Below are 23547 nucleotides of genomic sequence, written 5' to 3'. Positions count from 1 at the left end.
CTTGTTTGATTGGTTTACACAACATGAATCACGATGAGATGTAATTTCCTTAGCAGATCAAATACATCTCCGTCGGGATTTGACATCTTTACTTTTATACTTTAAACTATGAACTTGTAATTTACTTACACATGCAAAGATAACCTTTGTTCATTCACTACACTAGTCCTCACTCACCCAGAGTGATTGTACACCAGGAAAAACAGTTTGTGGTATGTGGAAAAGAGCTCAACGAATTGAATCGCTGGAATCATTGGGTGTGACTCCACACTCAATTGCCCCATGAGGTCATCGGTCCATTATATTGAAACATGATGGTTTAATCGTGAGTGTCTGTGTACACACACTACTGATATAAAAAGCGTATAGTGTAATAGACAGTATACAAAACAGCCTTGAACTTCGCCAGCCTGTATTGTGATCAGTTTAAATATGCTGTTGGGAGGTCAGCTGGAAAGCTTATAAACATGTATTCCTAGAGCTGGCATAGGGAAGGAGAGCAGGTCTCAGTAGCAGTAGCAGCTCCTCCGCTAAGGCGGAGGAGCGGCGCCCCACTGCTTTTAAGCAGTGTCACTAAAGGAAAAATACAATGATAACTTTATTATAATTCTATTTTTCCTTGTTGCAGCAGCTTTGCTGGTGGGACGGGGTGGCGCAGCTCTGCTGACAGAGCAGGAGAGGGGAGGAGTGGTTTGCACTCCCTAAAGTGCGCATTAATGTTCGGCCGGCTGAGAATGCAGCCTGCATGGAGAACACGCCCAGCCTCCCATTCTCTGGCTGAGTGCCGATCCACGGCGCTCAGACCAATTACGACGATTGGCTTTTGGAAGGCTGCGTCTTGCTTCCTGCCCCGGATGCGTGGAAGAGGACCGGGAGGAGGCAGCAGGGGCGGCAGACAGCAAGTGTGTATTTTTTTATTTTTTTTAATTCCCTCCACCTACCCCCAGCACCTTCAAATGCCAGCTGGCACTGCTCAGTAGCTAAGCAGTCACTAATTAATGGAGAAGCCAATCACTCCGCCGGATCATGGATCCCTATTACAGGAAAGTATGTTACTATGAAGTGGCTATTGGAAAACGTTTCGGAAAAAGGGGAAAGGAAGTTTGACCTGCACAGAAAGCTTGATACTTCATAACTAAACCACAGTTTATCACCACTTCCTTTGCCAGTTGAAGTGTGCACAAATACTATTGTCTCAGCACTATGTTTTTCAGGAATAAATGATTTCAAACGCGTTTTGGTGCAAGGATATCCACCAAAGAAACAAATGGACTGGTTTAATTGTGGTGCCTTGAGACATTGTGGTAGGGGAAAGTGACCCACATAAGTGATACCTCCATACACTATGACTACTTTTGAAAAAAAATGGCTGAAATCAAATGACATGGTTTAAAGATGCATGTGTAAGGATTGTCTGTCACCAGCCAATCATTGGGTGGAGCAGCACAATCTCTATGAACCAACGACTCTTCCATTGTACCTCCATTACATTACAATAGATGAATTTCTTGTACACACATTCATATTAAATAAGATTGTAACTCAATCTGAATAAAGGCCTGGCTATTAAGCCCTAATTTAATTTGATAGATACTTGACTAACCAAGGACAAGAAACCCTTGTGAGGTTTGTTGTCTCTCTAGTTACTTTAGGTTCAGGTAAAAATAACAGTTTGGATTCAAGTGAGTAGGATTAAGCTGTCCTATGAATTTGTAGATGAATTTCTAGATCGCTCGATGATCTTGTTAGTATCTGACTACTGCCAAATTGTTCCTCTTGTTGCTGGTATTGTACACAGACTAGAAAAATTCAGATTAACAGACTAGCTGCTGAAGGTAACATTTATGTTACTTTCTGCTTATTTAATCCAACAGCTCAATACATTTCAGGGACTGTGGTCTCCCATTGTAAAGAAACCAGAAGACATGTTAGTCCCATTAAACAATTAGAGAAGTCATTGAAAGTTGACGGTGGCATGCCAACTCCATCCTCACCATTGGCAGTTTACCGAAAATTTGCACTTAAGATGTCGTCATTGACTTACCAGACATCATTACATTGTGTTCTCCACCTTGTACTAACCAACTAAATCACTTTAGTGCACCGCTTTTAGAAACCAGACTAGCCTTTCCTTGCTCAAATTTGAATCCAAACAAAATGGTGGCGGGTTAATACAATTTGATCACTTGAAAGGGAATTTTCATCATGAATCTGAGACTTCCAATCTGTAAAAGCATGCATTCTTTGCATACGATCTTACCTTTAAAGAGCGGCCTATTCTTCCGTCGATGACTCTTACCTCCATCAATGAACGTCAGAGCTGATGTGTGTAGTTGCAGGGTCCTACTGATGCACACAGAGTCTTCTTCAAGAGGTGAGGCTACCCGTCAAGAGGTGAGGCTACCATGCAGTTTAATGGGGCCAGGGATTTAGCACAGGTGGGGTAAGTAAAGGAAGCCCTCGGCCATTTTGTCAGCCCTGACGTTTTTACAAGATGTCTTCTTTCACCAAAGAGCCTCGAGAGCAGGGACACTTGGCATATTTACAGGAAGCAATGGCTTAAAGGATGCAACGTGCACAAGGCCTCGAGAGCTTCATGTAACAGATGCAAGAGACAGGAAGTGACTCGGGGCAGTCAAGCATTGTCATCATGTTGTATCTCACAATGCAGAAAAAACGCTGCTAAGGGGTTCAATTACTGAGGGAATTGTACCCCTGAAAGTGAGCAATATCCCCCTCCTGTGAACATCCAATCTAAGAATCATATTAAACACAAATCAGCGAGGGCTGGCTCTTTAAATTGGTAAACTGCAAAGGACATAAATTCGCTTGCTTCTTGCTTACTTGTTACAGTAGATGTCGCTGTTTTTCTTGTTGTCGTGCTCAGTGCGCCTGTAATAAAAAACATTTACAGAGTGTAAGAGTATAGATGCCATTCAGGATGCAGCTTCAGGTGGGGAAAAGCAGTTATGGCAGAATCCACCATTAATTTACAGCATTGACGGCCTATCAGCACTTATTTTATTTCCAAAAACAGACTCCACAAGGACGGTGCCTTTGTTTGAACAAAAGAGGACAAGGGTCAGATGTACTAATACTGGAAAGTGCAGTTTCCAAATTGAGATTTTTACCTAATCGCGATTTGGAAATCGCCATTCCTATTGTATGAAGGCTTTAAATTTAAAATAACGATTTCAAGTAGGTCGCAAATTGACCACCCTCATGAATAGTAATGAAGTAGGCTTCAATTTGTGACCCATTAGGAATGATAGCCAACACCGGGATGGTGACCTACTGAGGTCAGCAGACCACCATGTTTATGATTGCTTATGAATAAATCAATCATAAAAAAAAATACAACCCCCTTTTCTTAATCGAAAATGGGATGCATTTAAAAAAGAAAAATGAAAAGTGTAATTTTCGTTTTTTAAGAGTGACTACTGACTACTTATAAAAAGATCTATTTTAACATTCTCAAAGGAGAAAGGGTCCCTTGTGGACTGTTTTGTACAAAAAAAAGTATTTTTGTGCTCGCAAACGGCCTGATTTGCAGCACATCTGGTCTCAAATGTCCCCTTTTTTTACTAGTCCATGGGGGACATTTCTGGCATTATTGTATCAAAATAGACGTCAGTTTTCTGTGTGGCATAGGTGGCGGTAGCTCTGTAGCTGGGAAGACCTTTTTCCCCAACCTGTAAAAAAAAAAGGGGGACCCAAGAGGATTGCACACTGTACAGCTACTGATTGCCCTGTTTTAGGTCTAAAAATGTTGATATTTCAATTAATGTGAGCTAGTGGCTGAATGTTCCATGGCATATTTGCATTTAAAGAACTGATCGACTGCAACAGATTACTGTGTGGCAATATTATGCCCCGTGCCAGTCGTTTATTGTTACTTATTACAGTCTGCTACTTATTAATGATTTGTGAACTTGAATTCAATTAAACAAAATCAATGAACTGCTTTCAACCAGGATTTCTGGAACCTATCAAACCACTCCTGAGGCAGGTTCTTGTATAGTGGGCTAGTAATTAACAAGTCAAGTATAACTTTCATCCCCCTGAAGTTAGCACTGCCTCATATCTGTCTGTAAGTTCTGAATAGCCCAAGTCTGAGCTAGGTCTGCAGCTAAATAGAAGCAAAGATGAACCCTTCTTACTGGCCGATTTTCTACCTAGCTTGCATGGCCAGAAGGTGTGAGCAATATGTCAACCTAACGCCACTCCTCCTTCAATTCACATGGCAATGAACTGAGTAGACCTGATTTGTATGAGGAAGAAATATAAGAAATAATGTTTATTCCTCACCTACATTTTAGGAATAAAAGAGAATGTCTTAGGTAATTTCACTTTCCACTGTGCTGCCCTCTGTAGGTCCAGGTGGCAATAGCCTAATCAGATCTGAGCAATAGAGTGCCGAAGAGCAGGCAAAGGAGTGGGGTATCCTGCCTGCTGGAACAGTGCAAAGATTTCTGGTGTCCTTTCTAGGCATTGCCCCTATTTCCTTGGCGGTGGGGCCACATTTGTTTTTTCTAATGACAATCTGATTCCCCCTCTCTGAGAGGCTACCTAGTCTTGCTTTACTGCGGCACCGGTCCTTCCCGTCAGGCTTTGCCATCTTTTGCCTTGCCCTGTAGTAGATTGTTGGTGCCAAGATGGGGAAATGGGGCTGACATTATGAACCCTTCGAGCAAGAGGAGTAGGGGTGTTTGTGGGTAGACTAGAGAAAAAAGATGAACAAACCCCAAAAATAAAATTTTGAGCACAGCATACGCAAGGCGTAGGCAGCAGTCCACACTCCCTAAATTTGTACCCACTTGGAGGACCACGCTGCCTGATCTTGTGAGGAAGATGCCGTGTGGCCTATATCGTATCAGAAGGAAGGATAATTTGATCTTCACTTACCACAGGGCATACATTTGCCTTCATCTTCATCGTAGTACTCCTCAGGCGTGCACCTGTAGCATCCTGTTTGGGAGAAAAAGAAAGCGTAATTCAAAACAAGAAGGCAGAAGCTAAACAATAGGAAGAAGTAAGAAGCCGTCAAAAGAAGTGGACATCAACAAGCTCCCTCATGACTTCTTTCCTGCCATCCTGCAATCGTGTGAGCCATATACCCTTGATTATTGTGCTAATGTCGTGTGAATGCCGTCCGATGAATAGACATGTAACAGACATGACAATTAAAAAAAACATCATCAGGTGAGGAGGGGGCGGAGCTTCATGCCGACAAGTGTCACTTTCAGTACTTAATTTGTAAAAAAAAAGTAAGTACCAGGGCCCTTATCAGGAGGTCACTCCCGCCTGCACTGCTCACAGCCAACTACTGTAACAACACAACTACTAACTATCACACTCCTACAGTTGTGACAATTTTGACTGTTCCAAGCCCCCAAAGAATGGCTTTGGCAGCAGGAATTTATAATTTTTAACGTATATTGAATTAATAAACAACAGTTGTTGTGCTCGTCTCTAAATTAGACAAACATTGCCACCATGTGGAAACTCACATAAGTGACGGTGGTGACAATTTAGTGCTGGTACCAAGCACCAGAAACCACCGGCTCAAAGTAAGGCTGGACACTTCAGGCCCCTGCATTGACTAACCTCCTCCCTCTATGAAAAGGATAGAAGCTTACGAAGTCTGCCGCTGTATTGGCTGCTTGAAGCCTCCAAAGGCGAACTGGGAACCCACTCAGTGCAGGGGTTTCCAGCTCGCCTTCCCCTGCACGGTGTGATACTAGGTTTTCACTAGGCGAACATGTGAAGAAAACCAATAGTGTATTGTACACACTAGGGCACCTTGTGAGTTGGCAGGCCAGATGTAATACATCACTCTATATTAAGGAGGTGGGGTAGAGGTGTTGAAAATAATCATTGGAGAGTTTTGGTAGAATAAGTTAGCAATGGGGCATATGCCATAGCGAGGAGAGCTAGTGCCTCCTTCTTCATAATGTATGTTGCACATATGCCAACATTTCCTCTTTGCTAAGATGGAGTTGCTGCTCAAGGGCGGCACTGTATATGGTAGCCATTCGAGAAATATACAAATGAGGAGATACAAAGAGAAAACATTTATTTTAGGCACAGTCTACTGATTGAAACAAATCTGTTCTAGAAACAATTATTATGAGGATTTCGGCCATATGCATGAACACATTTTCCCATAGACACGGAATGGGAGAAATCCTTTGATGCATCTGGCCCTTAGTGCGTTGCTTTTACAACAGCTTTTTCAAAATGGACTAAAATTATGACATTTCAAAAGCATCGGTGACCCAGTTTGTTGAGCATTGGAGATATGATTTTCGTGCTTAAAATAATTGTGATTTTTCAAGCCAGCTTGCAATTATCAGAGGAGACCTGGGATGCCCCCACGTTTAAAAATATTTGTTTATAAGGCACTATGGCGAATTTGTAACACTCCCAGTTCTTGTTGAGTAGACTGTTAAAAAAGAATTACATTATGGAAAGCTGGCTGCTTAATGGACGTTCTTCAAATAACATTTGCAATAATAGGCCATGCTTTGCATTGTTAAATATATTCATCCCTTTGAATTGCCATGGGAGCAACCTTGAGAAATACTTAAAAACGACCCACAAATTACCCCATTATATATTTTTTATTTTACGGAGTTTTATATAGCGCAAACTTGACCCGAAGGTAACGGGTATCAGAGCGCTTTACATGAGCACCAGTTGAGTTACATGAGGCACATTTATTTTTGTTAGGCACGGGGAGATTAAGTGATTTGCCCAGAATCACTTCACAATTGCTTTACAATTAACATGAACTGGTAGAGTTAAATATTTTTTCCTGTCGGTGCCACAAAACCTTAACCATGAGTGACACACACTATTGCTTCCAAGGTCTTTACAGGCTAGCCAGTGATTGCCAAATTATCTCCATCAGTGGAACTGAATAGAGCCTAGTTGTGCAACATCATGCTGTTCATGAATGTATCATGACATTACCATGCTCATACCTCGGCATGGAGGACCGGTAAATCGTCAAAATATCGATTCCAAAATATAGACTAACCTAAATATCAACTCAAAAATATAGAATGGACAAAATATCGAATGGACAGAATATAGACATCAAAAATATCGTTTTGAAGGTAAGTAATGTAATATCGATTTTAAAAATATAGACAGTCAAAATATCAAAGTACATAATATAGTTTATTAAAAATATCGAATATTTAATAATATCGATTTTTTAAAGTGTTTTGTATGTTAGTATATGTGTGAAAAGTGTATATATTTTTGTAATTTATTTTAAGTAATTAATTTTATGTTATTTAATTTTTGCGTAATTTAATTCTGTAGCGGGTTGTGGGTTTATAGGGGAATAGGGTGGGAAGTAATTTAATTATAATTAATTAAATATGTTAATTTATTGGTATTTATTTTGAATAAATTGTTAATTAAATGTTAATTGATAATTAATTAATTCTTAATTGATAATTAATTTTTATTAATTGATTAATTGATAATTATGTGAATTATATTAATTTATTTTCACTAGAGTGGGAATAGTAAAATTTACCCCTATGCTATCCAACCCTTTCCCTACTGTTGCACTCTCTGGAGTGGGAATAGTAATTTTTACCCCTACGCTATCCAACGCTTTCCCTACTGTTGCACTCTCTGGAGTGGGAATAGTAATTTTTACCCCTAAGCTATCCAACGCTTTCCCTACTGTTGCCCCTCTGGAGTGGGAATAGTATTTTTACCCCTATGCTATCCAACGCTTTCCCTACTATTGCACTCTCTGGAGTGGGAATAGCAATTTTTACCCCTACGCTATCCAACGCTTTCCCTACTGTTGCACTCTCTGGAGTGGGAATAGTAATTTTTACCCCTACGCTATCCAACGCTTTCCCTACTGTTGCACTCTCTGGAGTGGGAATAGTCATTTTTACCCCTACGCTATCCAATGCTTTCCCTACTGTTGCACTCACTGGAGTGGGAATAGTAATTTTTACCCCTACGCTTTCCAACGTTTTCCCTACTGTTGCACTCTCTGGAGTGGGAATAGTAATTTTTACCCGTACCCTATCCAACGCTTTCCCTACTGTTGCACTCTCTGGAGTGGGAATAGTAATTTTTACCCCTACGCTATCCAACGCTTTCCCTACTGTTGCACTCTCTGGAGTGGGAATAGTATTTTTTACCCCTACACTATCCAACACTTTCCCTACTGTTGCACTCTCTGGAGTGGAATAGTAATTTTACCCCTACGCTATCCAACGCTTTCCCTACTGTTGCACTCTTTGGAGTGGGAATAGTAATTTTTACCCCTACTCTAACCAACGCTTTCCCTACTGTTGCACTCTCTGGAGTGGGAATAGTAATTTTTACCCCTACGCTATCCTACGGTAATAATATTGTGTATTTTTTATTAATATTATGTTAATATATATATATATATATATATGTTTTAACAGATATGATTGTATATTTTTTTATAAGTTAAATTAGTTATTTAATAATTTTAAGGTAATTTAAGTATTTTTAAGTATATTTTAGCTATTTATGTTTAATATTTTTTTAATTTTACATTATTTTTAAGCAATTCGATATTTTTACAAAGTATATATATATATAAACGATATTTTGGGTTCGATATTTTTGTACTTACCTGTTTATAGATAGGAATTCGATATTTTGTCTGTCGATATTTTGGAATCTATATTTTGGGTAGTCTATATTTTGTCCCTCGATATTTAGTCAGTGATCCGGAGGACCACCCGCTGCTGATGGACCTCATTGCGGCAAGATTGCTGAAAGTATGAGGAACACCGGGCTTATTACCTCCCTCAACCCAAATGTTAAAGTGACGCCTGCAAGGGGAAAGGCCACAGTTGATGCTCCATTCATATTTGATCCTTGGCTTCTGGGGAAGCTTGTGAGTGACAGACAGTATCAGTTGGTCGTGCATTTGTGTTACCTTCCGAATTGCCCTCTAGTAGAAACAATGGGTCATAAGAATTTAAGCCAAGTCGGCCACCTCTGTTGGCTGAGTAGATTTCATTGCTCTCGTTTGATTCGCCATTTAGAGTGTACCTACCTCAGGGCTGCTTGTAAGAAAGGGGCAATATTGTGGTGGTATTAGCACCAAAGCAACAATCAAACTGCCTAGAGTTTATTATTTTATGACCTGCAAACAGGGCCGGACTGGGAACCACAACCGGCCCTGGCAAAGTGCTCCGTCGGCCCCCTCTCCCCACTTGGGGGGTTGGAGATGCCGCCGAGCTCTTTGCCGGGGCCGGTTTTGGGCCGATTTTGGTACAGGGTTGTATGCTGCATAAACAGCCCTGTAACAAACACGGCCCCCAGGGGGCCCAAAACCGGTCCCCACCCGTGCGGCGCACCGGGTGATTGCCCGGTGCCCGCTATGGCCAGTCCGGCCCTGCCTGCAAAGTACTACGTTGTTCAGCTTTAGGTTTTCTCTTATCCCATCAGAAAGAGATCGGAAGACCTCATCGGCGTGAATGGAGAGGACTACATAGCCTCTCCAGGATTGCAGCATTTTATCTGCTGCTCGAACACTGGCATTCGAGCAGCGGAGGGCAGGTAAAACGCTGCGATCATGGAGAGGTTCAGTAGTCCTCTCAACCTAATTGATCCACCTTCCACTATCACTACCACTTAGACAAAGCAGAAGGAAAATACTCACTCCTCTGATAACTAGATCAAGAGGCCTTCTCTTGTAACCTATTCTAATCATACTACACGGACCCCCGAATAAAGTTTTTTAGGGTACCAGTGCACTCACTCACTCACTTTTAATTCACTCACTCTCTTTTCCCCGCCACACACCCGCACTCACCACTGTGGCATTTCTCCCCAAAAAATCTCTGATAAAGAGCGCTCTTACGAGGCCCATGGGGGACTGCAGAACCACCCCCAAGGGGAGCAACGCCCGATGATGAAGCATGGCACCCCCATGGGTGTGTGAGGGCACTCTTTTTAAAAGGAGGTATTCCCTGCCTTATAAATATCTTCCATCCGACTGTGTCTGTGAGAGTATCTTTCACTAGTCCTTCTAGCGACCAAATAGGCCTGCTTTTTCTACCCTTCAGGAACAGTCACCTTCCAGTGATTACAAGCACAATTACGCTGCTAACATGAAACTAGTGCTTCTTCTGTCTCCAAACTTGCCCCTGTCTGAATGCTTGTTTTGTTCTAATTCTTACTGCTCTTCCATGTCCTCTCCCACTTTTCTTTCTTCGCGCCTTTGTCTATCAGTGTGTGTCTCTCTTCTACCACTGTCTCTCACTATCTTTATTTCACTCCCATCTCTTTTTCATGGTCCCAGTTTGACTCTCCCAGACGTTGTGTCTCCTAACCCCTCGTACTCACCTCACCCCTTTACTTCTACGTAATGTCTCTAACTCTTGACTTTCCTCGGTTCCTGTTCGCCTTCAGTCCCTCTTTCTTCTACCAAACTATGTCATCTTTGGAACCTGAATTCCGCTCCTAACCCTGGCATCTCTCCAGATGCCACACTCTCTCAGTTTTCAGTCTTGCCCCAATCAAGACTGCTGGAAGTAATTTTCCTCTGCCTAACTAAATCTGGCTCTCCACCTTTGTCCTGGTCCGAACAGCATTCAACTTTCCTTTCTGTCGTTTGAGCTTTTGCGTGACTGTCCCAGGCCTTCTCTCTCACAGTGACAGAAAAGAGGTAGCTGTCATTCTGGAATTAACAGATATAAGGTGCACCTAAAAACACACCTTCCGCCTGTCATCCTCTCTGCCTGTGTGTAGCATGTACACATGCCCCTAGGAACAAGACGATTCAAAAGGGGGTGGTGATGGACAGAGTATCTGAATTAAGCAGAACACTCTTACCCAGTCAAAAGATCAGGGCTTGATCCATCACCGTTTTTTAGCTCACTGCACCATCCCAGTTCAGAACCTGGCTACATGCAAATTAGTCTGACCCTGGCCCAGTGCATCATGGGAACAGGGCAGACAAACTACCAAGCCAATTCTTTACTGGAAAGGAAACAAGCTTCCGGGGACCGGTTTCTGGCATAGGAACAAGGTCAGCATCCGTGGATGGCCCACTCACCTTCCGTGTTGGTCCGTGGGTAGCCGTGAGGAGGAAAGGGGCACTCGCAAGCCTGGTAATGCCAGGTACAGTTCACATCCATCGACATTACGTAGCTGGTACCGTTCTTGATGTGGGTGTTTTCATAGTCACAGTACACAGCTGAAAGGAAAGTAAGGAAAACATGTAAGCTAGTGCCGGTCTTGACCTCACCTGTCCACAATGCACAAAGGTGTAAGTGCGAAGTTTTTACAACGCATACTTGACTTAACAAATGTTGGAAAAACCTTCAGAGTGTTTGAGGTCCTTGCTGCAGAGATAACCTTTTAAGTGGCTAATGTGGATTACATCGTAGCATGTTTGAATTTAATTTAGTGGTATATTGTCTCACTAATGAATGTATAGAAACACAAATATTGCATTTTGCCCATAAACGGCTTACATCAGGTGCAGCTGCACATGCCTGAAAAGAGCCTATGTTACAAAGCTGCGCAAAATGTTTTGTGCTATTATTTATTGCAGAAGATCTAGATACACAATTGCAGGCCAAAACTAAATCAATCTATCTATCTATCTATCTATCTATCTATCTATCTATCTATCTATCTATCTATCTATCTATCTATCTATCTATCTATCTATCTATCTATCTATCTATCTATCTATCTTTAAAAACACACACAGATATGCACTTTTTGCACAGTGTAATTACCAATTTTACTGTTGTTGTTACCTGTGGGGAGGGGTCATTACTCAGAGCTGGGAATCCTTGATTGAGTTATGATTTCCCTCCCTCAACACAGTAGTGATAAATAGCATATTATACTCTGGGCATCTGCAAATATGATTTATGCTGTGACATTTGTTCATGTGTATATGCTTTAACAGAATATATTTAGCCAAAACGGGTTAAATGTGTTCAGCAATATAAAATCACACTGAAGAGACATTATGTTTATTAAAAAAGTCGTTTCCCTCTGTACAGTAATTGTAACATGGAATCTGCGAGGCAGTAAAAGTGTTTCTCCATGTCACTTTTACTGTACTGTGATCATAAACTTAAATTTGACCGTTGCACTGGAGTAATGAAGGCATGTATCTGCTTTTATTCCAACAGTTGCTCTAATAATGTGTTGTTGGTCCATCTTTTCACCTGCATTCTACAAATATATGCAGACACACTTTGTGTAATATGTTTTTTATTACAGTTTTTCAGTGTGGAGAAGGTCCATCACTCATGAGGGGCAAAGCCTCGGGTAGTTGACGATCCATCTATCTCAAGAATGGTGAAAAATAAGATATTACACTCAGCATAGCTGCATATATTGTTTATGCCATGGCATATTTGGAGTGCATGTGTTTTAAAAAAGATATTTAAACAAAACCTTGAAGCAAAGGCTTAACTTGGTGCACTGAGGTAAAATCACTTTGAAGAGCAGAGTACCTTCCCTATGCACGATCACTGTAGCATGTCATGTGTTAGGCAGTAAACAGTGCATTTCCTATGTTACTCCTGCTGTGTCGTACAATAAAAGAATCTTGTTTGCACTGTATTTATGTGCGTTTGATTGAGAGGAATGAGAAGAGTGTGACTGAAAAGGAATGACCAATGTGTCTGGGTTCGTTTTTTTTGTTTAGTTATTTTTATTAACATTTTGTAATTACAAACGCATAACCAACACAATGCCGGAAAGCATGTCATAAAGTGGCATTGCATACAAAGTCATGCATAGGTGCAACTTCTGGATAAGCCATATCGTGTCCACTGTAGGAGAGCATTTGGGAGAAGGTGACAGGATGGGCAGGGGTGGAAAACAGTACTGTGCATGGGAGGTGTGTTGGCCACATCTGGTGATAACAAAGGTATAAGCCTCACACGTCTATTTTCTTGACTAAGTCAAGAAATCAGTGTGTTGAAGAAGTGAAAAGTGAATGATATCTAGAGCACTGCCTGGTGCATTTTTACTTAAGCGGGAGAAATAACGCACAATAATATCTAAAAAGATAGAGGCAGGGAGGACGGAAAGCTTGGGACAAAGTTGAAGGATTAATTTTCAGTAGAAAATGAAAAACTCATATGTTTCAATTAATATTCAGAGAATATGCATTTTGTACCTAGGGCCTCATAATGACTGACGTGGTTTTCACAATAGGGCTATTACAGGGAGTTACCAGCCGCATCGGAATGACAAATTGTGGTGTATCAAGCAGTAACAATCTACAAATACAATATGGGGGAAAACTTGCGGGAATCGGCATGGATGCACTCATTTTTACATGACATTCAGTACTTTTTCAGAAAAGTGAGTGTTTCCACCCCTAGAGTTACTGATGGTTCTATTAGTGTAAACGAAATATTGGGCCCATTCTGCCCCACTCAGAATCCCGCTCTAAGTGGGAGCATACATGGGTGTTTACAAAGTGGATGATTCATGCATCAGAAATAATTGGAAAGATAGGTGTGCTGCTACTTAGTTAAAGGATTGATGTACTTGTACTACGACGGAACCTGGACCTATCAATTCTAAGAAAAATAATTAACATATATGCACTAGTAGGAGTGCATCAGAACCAACTGCTAAGGTAAATATTTTTGAACTTAGAAACGAGAACATCTCTGTAGTTAGTTAAAGTTCCGAGGCATCAATACTCAGAGATGTGAATGATGTGTTTGTAGTAAGATGAAGGATCGATGCGACTACAGTAACAGGGATATCTGTGTTTTATAGAAGAATAGAGATGTTTCTGCTAAATGAAAGGCTGTATTCTACTAAAAGGAAATCTGTCTGGATTTACTGGTGGAAAGTTACCTCAAGTGGAATAAGCAAGGTATAATGACTCTAAGGAAGGGTGAATGTGTCTTGCCTAAGAATAGGATTTCAATTGATTAAGGTTCTTATAGAGAGCGGCTAGTCACCCTTTAGGGTATCAAGGCACTGGCGTAGTGGGTTCTGCAGTTCAGTCGAAGAGCCAGTTCAGCTGAAGAGCAAGGTGTTGAGGTCCTTCTTGAATTGAGGCAGTGAATTAATGTATCTGCCTAAGCGGTTAACGGGTGCATCTTCTCTACTTGTGAACCAACTGTTGTAGCTTAACTAAGGATTTGTGGCGTGTATAGGAAGAACGATGAATGCACCTTTGTTTGGAGCAAGAGTTGTATGTCACCCTAGTAAAGACAGAAATATAAGTATATCTCTACTAAGCTGATGGCTGACTTAAGAGGAAGTATAAATGCCCCATCACTAACAGAAGGTATTAAGACATCTACATTGTATGGATGGATGCAACAGTTTGTAGGACAAGTAAAGATCTGTATATGCGATAGGAAGATGGATGCAGCCATCTGTGCCAAGCAGAAGGATAGATGCATCTGTGCTAAAGACTGATACTGGAGCTGTGTGAGGTTTTTATTTACTCAGGCATAGTTTTGTGCAGTTACTGATTGTTCATCTATCTGAAGCTTGCAGTTTCCTGCTTTTCATACGGCTCTGATCAAATTTATGCCAGAATGTCGAGGGACAAATTTCTTCTTACAATAGTATTGCATGTCGGACATTGACTACATTCTATCGTTTTAGTGTCCTGATCTCCACATCGACTGCCCTTCAAGATGCATGTCATCAAGGTACAAGGATGCGGAGTAAAAAATAGTAAATCTACTTTACTATACACTTACCATAACAATATAGTGAGAGTTGATATTCTCCTCCCCATATTGTTGTAGTGTAGGGTGATATTAAGTACTCCATTTTGTGGTAGAGCACCTGACACACTTGCACACTTTTCTCTTGAGTATCTTAGTTGGCACTAGTAATACCTGAGAATTTGTATGCAAGTGCATTTCTTACTTAGCTCTTTCTTGTAAGTACTTTGAAACTATGCTGTGCTAATAAATTGTGAGCAAGTTGTATTCAAAAGTGTCCCTTGCTCAGCTTTTCCGGCAAACAACTCGATTTTCAAGCGTATGCACAAACATATGAGCACTTTTTGTGGTTATCATAATTTTTCAAGAATTATGTGTAAACTTGGCACTTTCACACATCCCAAATGATTCAATTGTTTGCACTCGAAAGAAGGGTAAATACGATCTTCTTTGCTAATAGGAATGATAAATGCATCAGCCCTAAGACGATGGCGGGAATTGTCTCTAAATGAGAAGAGGATACATGTTTCTGCACTGAATGTGTGGATGGGTGTATCCGTATAAAGAAACAAAAAAACATGCTGTACCTACAGTAAGAGGGTGAGTGGGTGTTTAGGTGAAAGAACTGCTACTTCTGTAGGACGAACAGATCTCTACAACCAAGATGGAAGGGCATGCTTAAATTCCTCTGTTAAGTATAGAGATACATACATGGAACATATGCCGACAGAATGACCTGTTGACTACATGGAAAGATATCAGCAAGTTGCTGGAGGTGAAATCAGTTTCATCCCAATAATGATACTTACGACAGAAATCAGGTGTCCTCCAGTCAATGCAGATTCCTTTGTCCAAGCACTTCTTAGCGTAGGCAGCGATGGCATCACACAAACACTTGCAGTCACCTCCAGAGTCACAGCCGCAGGCATCATGGAGGCAGGCCTCATAATATGGCCCTTGGTATTCCTGCCGGAACACAATGCAAACATCATCTCAGACACAGATTCGGGAAGGGAGAAAAGAATAGCATTCTGATGGTAGGATTGTGAGGAATCAGGATCAATGAGGAGGCAGGGACAGGAAGGAAAGGCAGGCAGCCAGGGACAAGCCCTGGCCAGGTTTGGAAGGTTTTACCTGAAGCCACATGAAGGAAGGTCTTTCTCTTGTTAGGCAAGCTGCTGGAGCACATGGGTAACCAACATCCTCCAGGAACATCATATTACTAACAAACATCTCCTTTCCACTGATTGCCTCCGTACTATTAATCTAAGCAACATTTCTGGTCGTCGAGTTCCGTAGTCTGCGTAAGCGAAGGTAGAACTCCATGTGGTGGCAAGTTTCTATTTTTGTCTCGCTAACAGTGGTGGTTATTGTACTTGCAGTGCACGGTGTGGGTTACTGTACTCACTGTGATTGGTCATTGTACGCTGCACGTTGTGAGTTGTTACAATGTTTCCCTGCAAACAAGGACCACTCCCCAACTGACGGTGCATGCTACAGGTCACGATATGCCAAGTGAGCCTCACTGTCATCTGCTGATTTCCCCTCATTGAACTAACTCTGTAAGGCGCTTTTCTTGTCTCGGTGCACGCTGTGTGACTGCTCTCTGTTAGAGTACTTTGGGGTTACTATCTTTGCAGTCCTTTCCATGATGCTCATTTCCAGCCAGTAGGCTTCAGTGTCAATCGTGTAGTGAATATCATGAGTCACGGTACCGGTTTAGTGCATGTTGTGGGACACTAGTCTGATAACAATACACACCGTGCTTACTGTACTCCGTGTAGAGTTCTCTCTGGAAGATGGTCTTCTTACCAGTGATTCGGCCAGCTATTCCCTTGTAGTGCTCACGGAGAGGCACTAATGCAGTGTTACTCTCGGGTTACTATAGTAATTTTAGAGTAGACAGTGGGCACATGCCCTCCTTGCACTGCACATCTATGCAGTGCACACATTGGTTTACTTGACCTTGTATTGCATTTTGCAGGACACTCTTGTATTCACAGTACACACCAAAGATCCCTATACTCGTGAAATGCTATAGTCAAGGATCACTATTCCTCATACTGTGAGACACGACTGTCTTTGTTTCCCTGAACTCACAGTTTGTTTCACGGTGCCTCACACCATAAGGCTTGGCCATTTTTGCAGTGCACACTTTGTCAGTGAACACTGACTGAGGGGGAGGTGCGGCGCAGCGGTCAGAGAGAAATACGCTGGAGCGCTGGGACCACGGTTGAATCTCCCACGACAGCTCAGCTCACCATCATGTGACTCAAACCGTAGAGGGTTGATATGTTCGTGCTTTACAAATGCAAATTATTATAATTCACATCTACGCCCTGTGCCTCATACCGTGAACCACGGCCATCTTTGTAGTGCACACTGGGACAATAAAATTGCACTGCACAATGTGGAACATCATGCTTCTTGATTTTCCACACTGAATTATTACCTTGACATAGGCCAATAAACTCCTTAAATTGCACAGTGGATCACATGGTCCTGCGTGTATGCTCACCGTGGTTTACGGGTCCCCAGCGTTATTGCACTACTTGCAGAGAGCTGTGTGGTTTACCCCATTAATCACGGTGATGTTTGTGGGTCAATGGCTCAATCCCATAAGTGCAGCTTGGGTCCTCCTCCCCCTCACTGTGCACTAGTACCAGTCACACTAATGTTCAGTTGAGCAAACGAGGAATTAAAAGGGATCATCAGAGACTTGCACTGAAATTGGTAGATGGCGGTCCGCATATCTAATGCTCTCGTATACAAATGGAATTCACAAATATTTGTTCAAGTGCTCTTTTGATGTTCCAGCCACCCCATATCTTCTCCAGAGCCAGTCTGTGTGAATTACTAATAATATCCCTGGTTTAAATGTGATAATCTACACAAGGGAATGTCTTTAATTTGCTCATGGCAAAATCTTTATAGGCCAGGGGCGCCCTCTGAATAGCTTCTATGTTCCATTTTGTATCTCGAGATATAGCAAAGACTTACCAAGGAACCACGCATTGTTGTCTTGCATGTAAAGACGCTAGGGTTAAGCACTCCTTACCACGCTGTGACAGGGTGCAAAGGTGTCGCTGTTGATTATGGCACAGTTCCTTTGCGCCCAGGCGCTGCGATATGGGTTTTTGCTGCAGGGCTCCACAATGATGTTCACATCGCCACACAGCGGGTTCTCCTTCCAGCTGTTGATAAAGTCCAGCATGTTGGGGGCCACGTACTTGCTGCGGGTCTCGTAGTCATCTTTCTGGTTCCCATTGTAGTTGCCGCAAAGTCCACAGACGGAGACCTGAAAGAAAAAACATATAGGGTCAGGAGTATAGGGAGACTCAAGTTGGACCTGGATTGGCGCCCTGCAGTTAGGTCCAATAACAGACAGAGGTTTGTCATCTTTGAGTCATCCGGAGTAGACCGAACCACCACCTGTTGTCCATGTAATAAGCTACAGTTTATGGTGGGAATCACACTGCCAATTTAGCCTGCTCTCCTGATATCCTCGTCACAGCTTATGGGTGTTTCTTAACTGTTTGTGTTTTTTTTATTACCCTTACTAACAACACTATGTATCTACCTACTAGGGCCACAGTGGGAAACAGCAGTATATAGGTCCCTAAGACTCTCTCCTTTGCTTGTACTGTGGCGAAGACTAAATCTAGTGAGCAAGAGGTCTGGTTCCACTCTTTGACACACACAGACCAACAATCTTACCAAGTAGTAACCTCTGTGATGGCAGAGATAATGAGCCCACCAATTAATAATAAGCCCACAAACCAAATGGACCAGAATGAACTCATTTACAATACAAGCCAAGTGAAAGGCCTTTCGCCAAGGGCCAACGCAATCAACCAGACTCCCTCTATATCTATGTGCTGACAATGACTGATGCCTTACTCAGATTATCATTAGTTGACTCAAGTGTAGACCTTTTGGCTAGGTTCACGCTACACAACTATCACATACATGCATTCATACCTTTATATGTACATACATGCATGCTAGCTAGCTTGAATCTCCACTTGATTCTCTTCTGGCGAACCTCAATCAGTTCCTCATTGGACTATCAGCTATAATTGAACTGCTCCCTTAAGTTCAGGGCATGTAAATTTGGAATGAAGAAAGATAGGGTTTTCCTAAAAGATTTTATTTGGATCGCCTTATCATCTATTTATGTTTATGCATTCTGGAGTTTACACCCGGGCTAGGCCTATTTAGGTAAACTTTATATTTCTCTCCCAGGAGACCTTTGAGAAGCTGACCCCCTCCACCATCAATCATATTTACCGTGCCGATTTTGAAGAGCTTGATGAACAAATTCATGTTCTTGTTCCACAGAAGAGAGATGATGAACTTGTTTGGGATGGTGATGTCAAAGGTCATGAACAGAATGTTTTTTCCCACTCGGATATTAGGGTCCGGGACATTTGGGGTGATGGTGTATTGCTCATTCGAAAGCTGAATAACCGTGGCCTGTAAAGGGAGAGAGTGTTAAAAGGGATTCCTTAAGGACAATCCAGAAGCGTTTTATCAAAGAAATTGAACGGAAAATTGATCTTGTAGAGAGTAAGGAAGATAATGGAAATCAGATGAAAACTACGTGGTGAGTGGGGAGTTTATGAAGATGCTCTGGTATAGTATACAAAGTGATGTACTCTGCATGTATGATTCATAGTGCTTTAGGATCAGTTCATGAAATTAAATTGGGTATTTATAAATGCGCGGATACTCACAGAGAGTGTCCGGGCGGTGTGGTCATGGATTGTCAACAGGCACAACTAGTCTCATTCTAGGGCCCGACTCTGGTACCTGCACTGCTGTACATCCAGGGTGTTGGACTCCTCACCTCCTAATGTTAAAGTGATGGGTACACTTAGTCAAACTTAGGAGTGTAAGACTGGCACTGTACTGAGTTCACCGCAAGGAACTTGTCTGCTGTTGTGTCAGAGGAGGACTCTGCAGGCACTAGTATCATAGTGAGGAACTGGTGATCTTACTGGTAGTCACTGGTCCATAGGAGATGTCACTCTTCTATATCCGATTGAGAGTGGGAATTTGACAGGGAGGAGCAAGCACGCGGACAGCAGTGACTTTACTTACCCCGATGGTAATCTGGATCGCCCTGGAGCAGGTGACGCCCAACCTACCGCAGATGACATTTTCTGTCACAATTTTGAAGGAGGAGAGTGAGCTGTTCACACCACAGCTGTCCTAGAAGATCAAAGATAGGCATATATTATTAGAGATCGGAATGATGAATGTATGTGGTATTTGTATAATGCAATGGCAATGGAGTGCTGCACAGGGCTAAAAGCCAAGATACAGTCAACAGCTGATTAAGGGGTGGCTGGATTCTGAGAAGGAAAGAGGAATGTTACTGCGTTGTGATGTAGTGTTCTTCAAAGAGGTGTGGCTTCAGCTCTTTCCTAAATTAGAAGCCAACACAAAAAACAATTCATGGAGACAGAGAAACAGACCAGCTAAACTCTGTCGTTGACTTTGGTTATCATTTTTACATGAAGGAAGTCCTCAACTGAGTGTTTTCGTGTGGAAAACACACTGACCTAGCCTACAATTAGGACTTCCAAGGTACAGGGAGGTAACAATATTTTTCAGAATACCACAACTTGGTCAAGTGGCATGGAAAGCAAGGCCATGAGCCCAGATTTCCTCACGTGCACCTCTGACTAATAGACTATATCCCCTCTCTAGTTTTACGAAAAAAGGGTAATCCAACACTTTATATATATTTAACACAACCGAGTTAGATAAAATGAATTAATATGAGTTCATAAAAGAATAATTTCCAGCAAAATAATTAATTCAGCTAAACAATTAGGCCTCAGGGTCTCCTTTGTTCAATAATCTGGCTACAGGCATAAAACAGCTGTGCCTTAGACTTTTGGCTCAACTCTGGTTTGATTTAATCAGCCCATGAGTCCAAGAAGAAAGAAGAAGCCAGACCCAGGCTCTAGTTTTCTTTGGCTTACTCACTTCAATGTATTATGAAATGTTATGAAGCATCTCAGAAACGCTGGTAGGGCTGGTAGGGCTGGAGGGGACTCAGTCTCATTCCAGTCTGTGATACTCTATAAACCAGAGGACCAAGACCCGAAATGGTGAATTTTCTGGGGCACAGAAGGACAACGTTCAATGTCACGGTGATGCCTCAGAGGATGGAATGGCTTCCCCTAACAACATCTCATTCCCCTACATGGCACTTCCACTTCACACTCCCAGAATTAATACATCCCTTTTCATGCCCTTCAAGGAAGTTCTTACAATGTTGTAAATATATAATCTATGCCTGTATGATCCTAACCATATTGGGTTTTTGATTTTTGTGTGACTGCCATCGATTGTTATATTTTACTTTTTCATCTATCTCGTTTGTATCTGTAACGTGCAAGTATGTCAATTTTCTCATGTAACGTACTTGGTTCTATTGTGAAACGCTCTGACACCTTTGGGTAAAGTCTGCACTATATAAAATTGTATTAAATAAAATAAATGTCACTTTAAGAAGAAAAACACCAGACTACTGTACGTCTCCTTCAAGGCTGAATGAGTTCGGAGGAGGCATGCATCAGATTTCTATGGCCCAATATGTGTGACGATAAATGAAGTTACAACCCGGTTATGGTGTCCACCAATCTAACTGTTACCTGGACCAAGTCCATGCAAAGTGCAAACTGCCCCAGACCTCAAAATCACCATGACTGATGCTCTCCCACTTTCTTAAGTACTGCACAATTTCAGATTTTCCAAAATTTTAGAGAAATCACGAAAAACCTCTAAGTGTAGTAATATCATCATAGCTTTGGTTGGAGGTGGCTGAGGTATGCATACCACATTTACCCCAGTATGAACTTGATGGCCTGAATAATTTACAATTTAATTTCAAAGCAAAATGCATTGATGTCCACCCTGTCAGAGGGTTGTGCCCTGCTCACCACTGCCCCAAACCAAGCAGTAACCTGGAGCTGGAATGCTGATCTTACCGTCGCCAAGGTGTACTCGCAGTTGCCGTCAAACACATATGGGTGGCCATCGAAGGTGTTGACGTGGCCTTGACCGTAGAGGACACAGGTGGATGCACACTGGAGGTTCTCCGTGCACTCCCAATGCCCCCCCCTGCACAAACTGTTGTGTGAGAGAAAGAGCAGGTGTCAGTCAGTTGAATAAGCATTTACAAGGCTAACTTGCAACCTTACAATGTGCAGAGGGGGTAAAGAATGAAATCTTCTGTATGACTCAGTGACAGCCTAACATTAAAGAAAATGGGAGTCATGCAACAAAAGTCCTGTCTTGTGAGGATTGGTCCTTCCAACATGTGGCCCTGAATTACAGCTCGTTTCCCTGGCCCTCAATATTCCTCGATCTACCGCCAAAGTCCTTTATTTGTACCAGCCTCTGGTTATCTATCATATGATTTTTTGAGGTCTTGGTCTTAGCTGTATCTTATGGTGTGCACAGGTTAGCTGATGTGCTGACACTTTGTAGCCTTTTTTTTGGTCATTGCTCTTCTTTAGGGGGTTCACCCAATAGCTCATATACTAGCACCTTGCAAGATTTTTGTCTTAGATCTACCTTACGGGGCTCACACGTTAGCTAATGTGCTGGCATCCAGCGTTCTGGAGGAGAACTGGATGCGCCTCCCCAAGTGGCGATCCTAGGTATCCTAGATGATCAGGGAGGGAGGCAGGGAGACTGCTCCTTGCTGGAGATTTTTACCCTCCTCACTAAGAGAGGCTTTGCAAGACACTGGGCCGTGGTGAACCTCCCCAACAATGGCCGCATGGTGAGCGGTGATGTACTGGCATTCCAAGTAGGAGGTCCCTGCATATGCGTCCAGAGGGTATCCACAAAAACATAATAGAATTTAAGGGAAATTGTGGGCTTATTGTGGGCTGAATGGATTATGAAACCATCTGACTTTAGCACCGCTCTTTATAAATATCATTGTATGTCACAGCAATATATATGCAGCTTTGTTTGACTGTTGTTTTCTATAAACTATAAAACCAATTAAATCTTGATTCTAAAATAAAAAACACTCTAAATATAATTAAATGTAAATGATAGAATATGTGCTTAATTGCTGTTTTTCCATTCCCACACATGCCTCAGATTCTGATATCATATTTAATTTATGAGATGGCAGGACTGCACAATTAATGTGCTTTTGTTTCTGCCTATTGACATTATACTATTGTCTGTGAAATATAAATTAATTCACTCTTTGTTTTTCAAGGTTAATAAAGAAGTTAAATCATACTTTTGGCATTTACATTTACATATGTAATGCTCGTTTTATCTTTATGGTAGGTTTTTGCTATCTTCATATCGCATTGAAAATTGAATATAAAAAAACAACCCTATTGAGACAAATGTTATTGTGATACCTAGACAGTTTAGCAAGTGATATTGTGTTCAAATTCTATAAAAAAAAAAAAAATCTATATTCTCTGTCTTCTCTGGTGATTCGTTTTACTATCTCACCAAACTTTGCATCTTCCCATGTTTTCATCATCTATTTCTTCTCGTTTGCTCCCGTCTCTGTGCTTATTCTCACTCTCATGAACTTAGGTACATTAAATCTGGACCGTTAGTCCATCAGCATTTCATGGGCTCAGTAGCCCAGGAACGGAAATAGCTTGCAAGTTGGAGTAAAGTGATTCAACTGAATAAAAGGCGCAAACACTTAAAAATAAGATGAATACATGATGCCTGTTATTTGTACCACCTATCTAATTCAACCTTCCCTTTTCTCTAATACTATGAGTGCTCTGCTGGGATGAACCCAGGTCTTCATGAATTCCGATGCTGATTTTGTCAGAGC

At 41.8% G+C, this 23547-nt stretch overlaps 1 protein-coding gene across 1 annotated transcript in view; it reads right to left on the bottom strand.

The window, feature by feature from the left end:
- Positions 1-23547, bottom strand: part of MUC6 (mucin 6, oligomeric mucus/gel-forming) — a 169026-nt gene that overhangs the window by 79208 nt on the left and 66271 nt on the right. Inside the window, exons 20-27 of the mRNA XM_078683451.1 lie at positions 21707-21848; positions 19806-19916; positions 18993-19178; positions 17761-18000; positions 15512-15668; positions 11084-11224; positions 4906-4968; positions 2845-2892 (exon numbers count right to left, since the gene is read on the bottom strand). Of these exons, the coding sequence (XP_078539577.1) occupies positions 2845-2892; positions 4906-4968; positions 11084-11224; positions 15512-15668; positions 17761-18000; positions 18993-19178; positions 19806-19916; positions 21707-21848 (1088 nt within the window). The remainder of the gene's footprint in view (positions 1-2844; positions 2893-4905; positions 4969-11083; positions 11225-15511; positions 15669-17760; positions 18001-18992; positions 19179-19805; positions 19917-21706; positions 21849-23547) is intronic.

This window comes from Lissotriton helveticus, chromosome 3_1 (assembly GCF_964261635.1).
Source record: "Lissotriton helveticus chromosome 3_1, aLisHel1.1, whole genome shotgun sequence".
Lineage (NCBI taxonomy): Eukaryota > Metazoa > Chordata > Amphibia > Caudata > Salamandridae > Lissotriton > Lissotriton helveticus.
The sequence above is the reverse complement of the archived record's forward strand: the minus strand, read 5'-3'. Positions and strand labels throughout refer to the sequence as shown.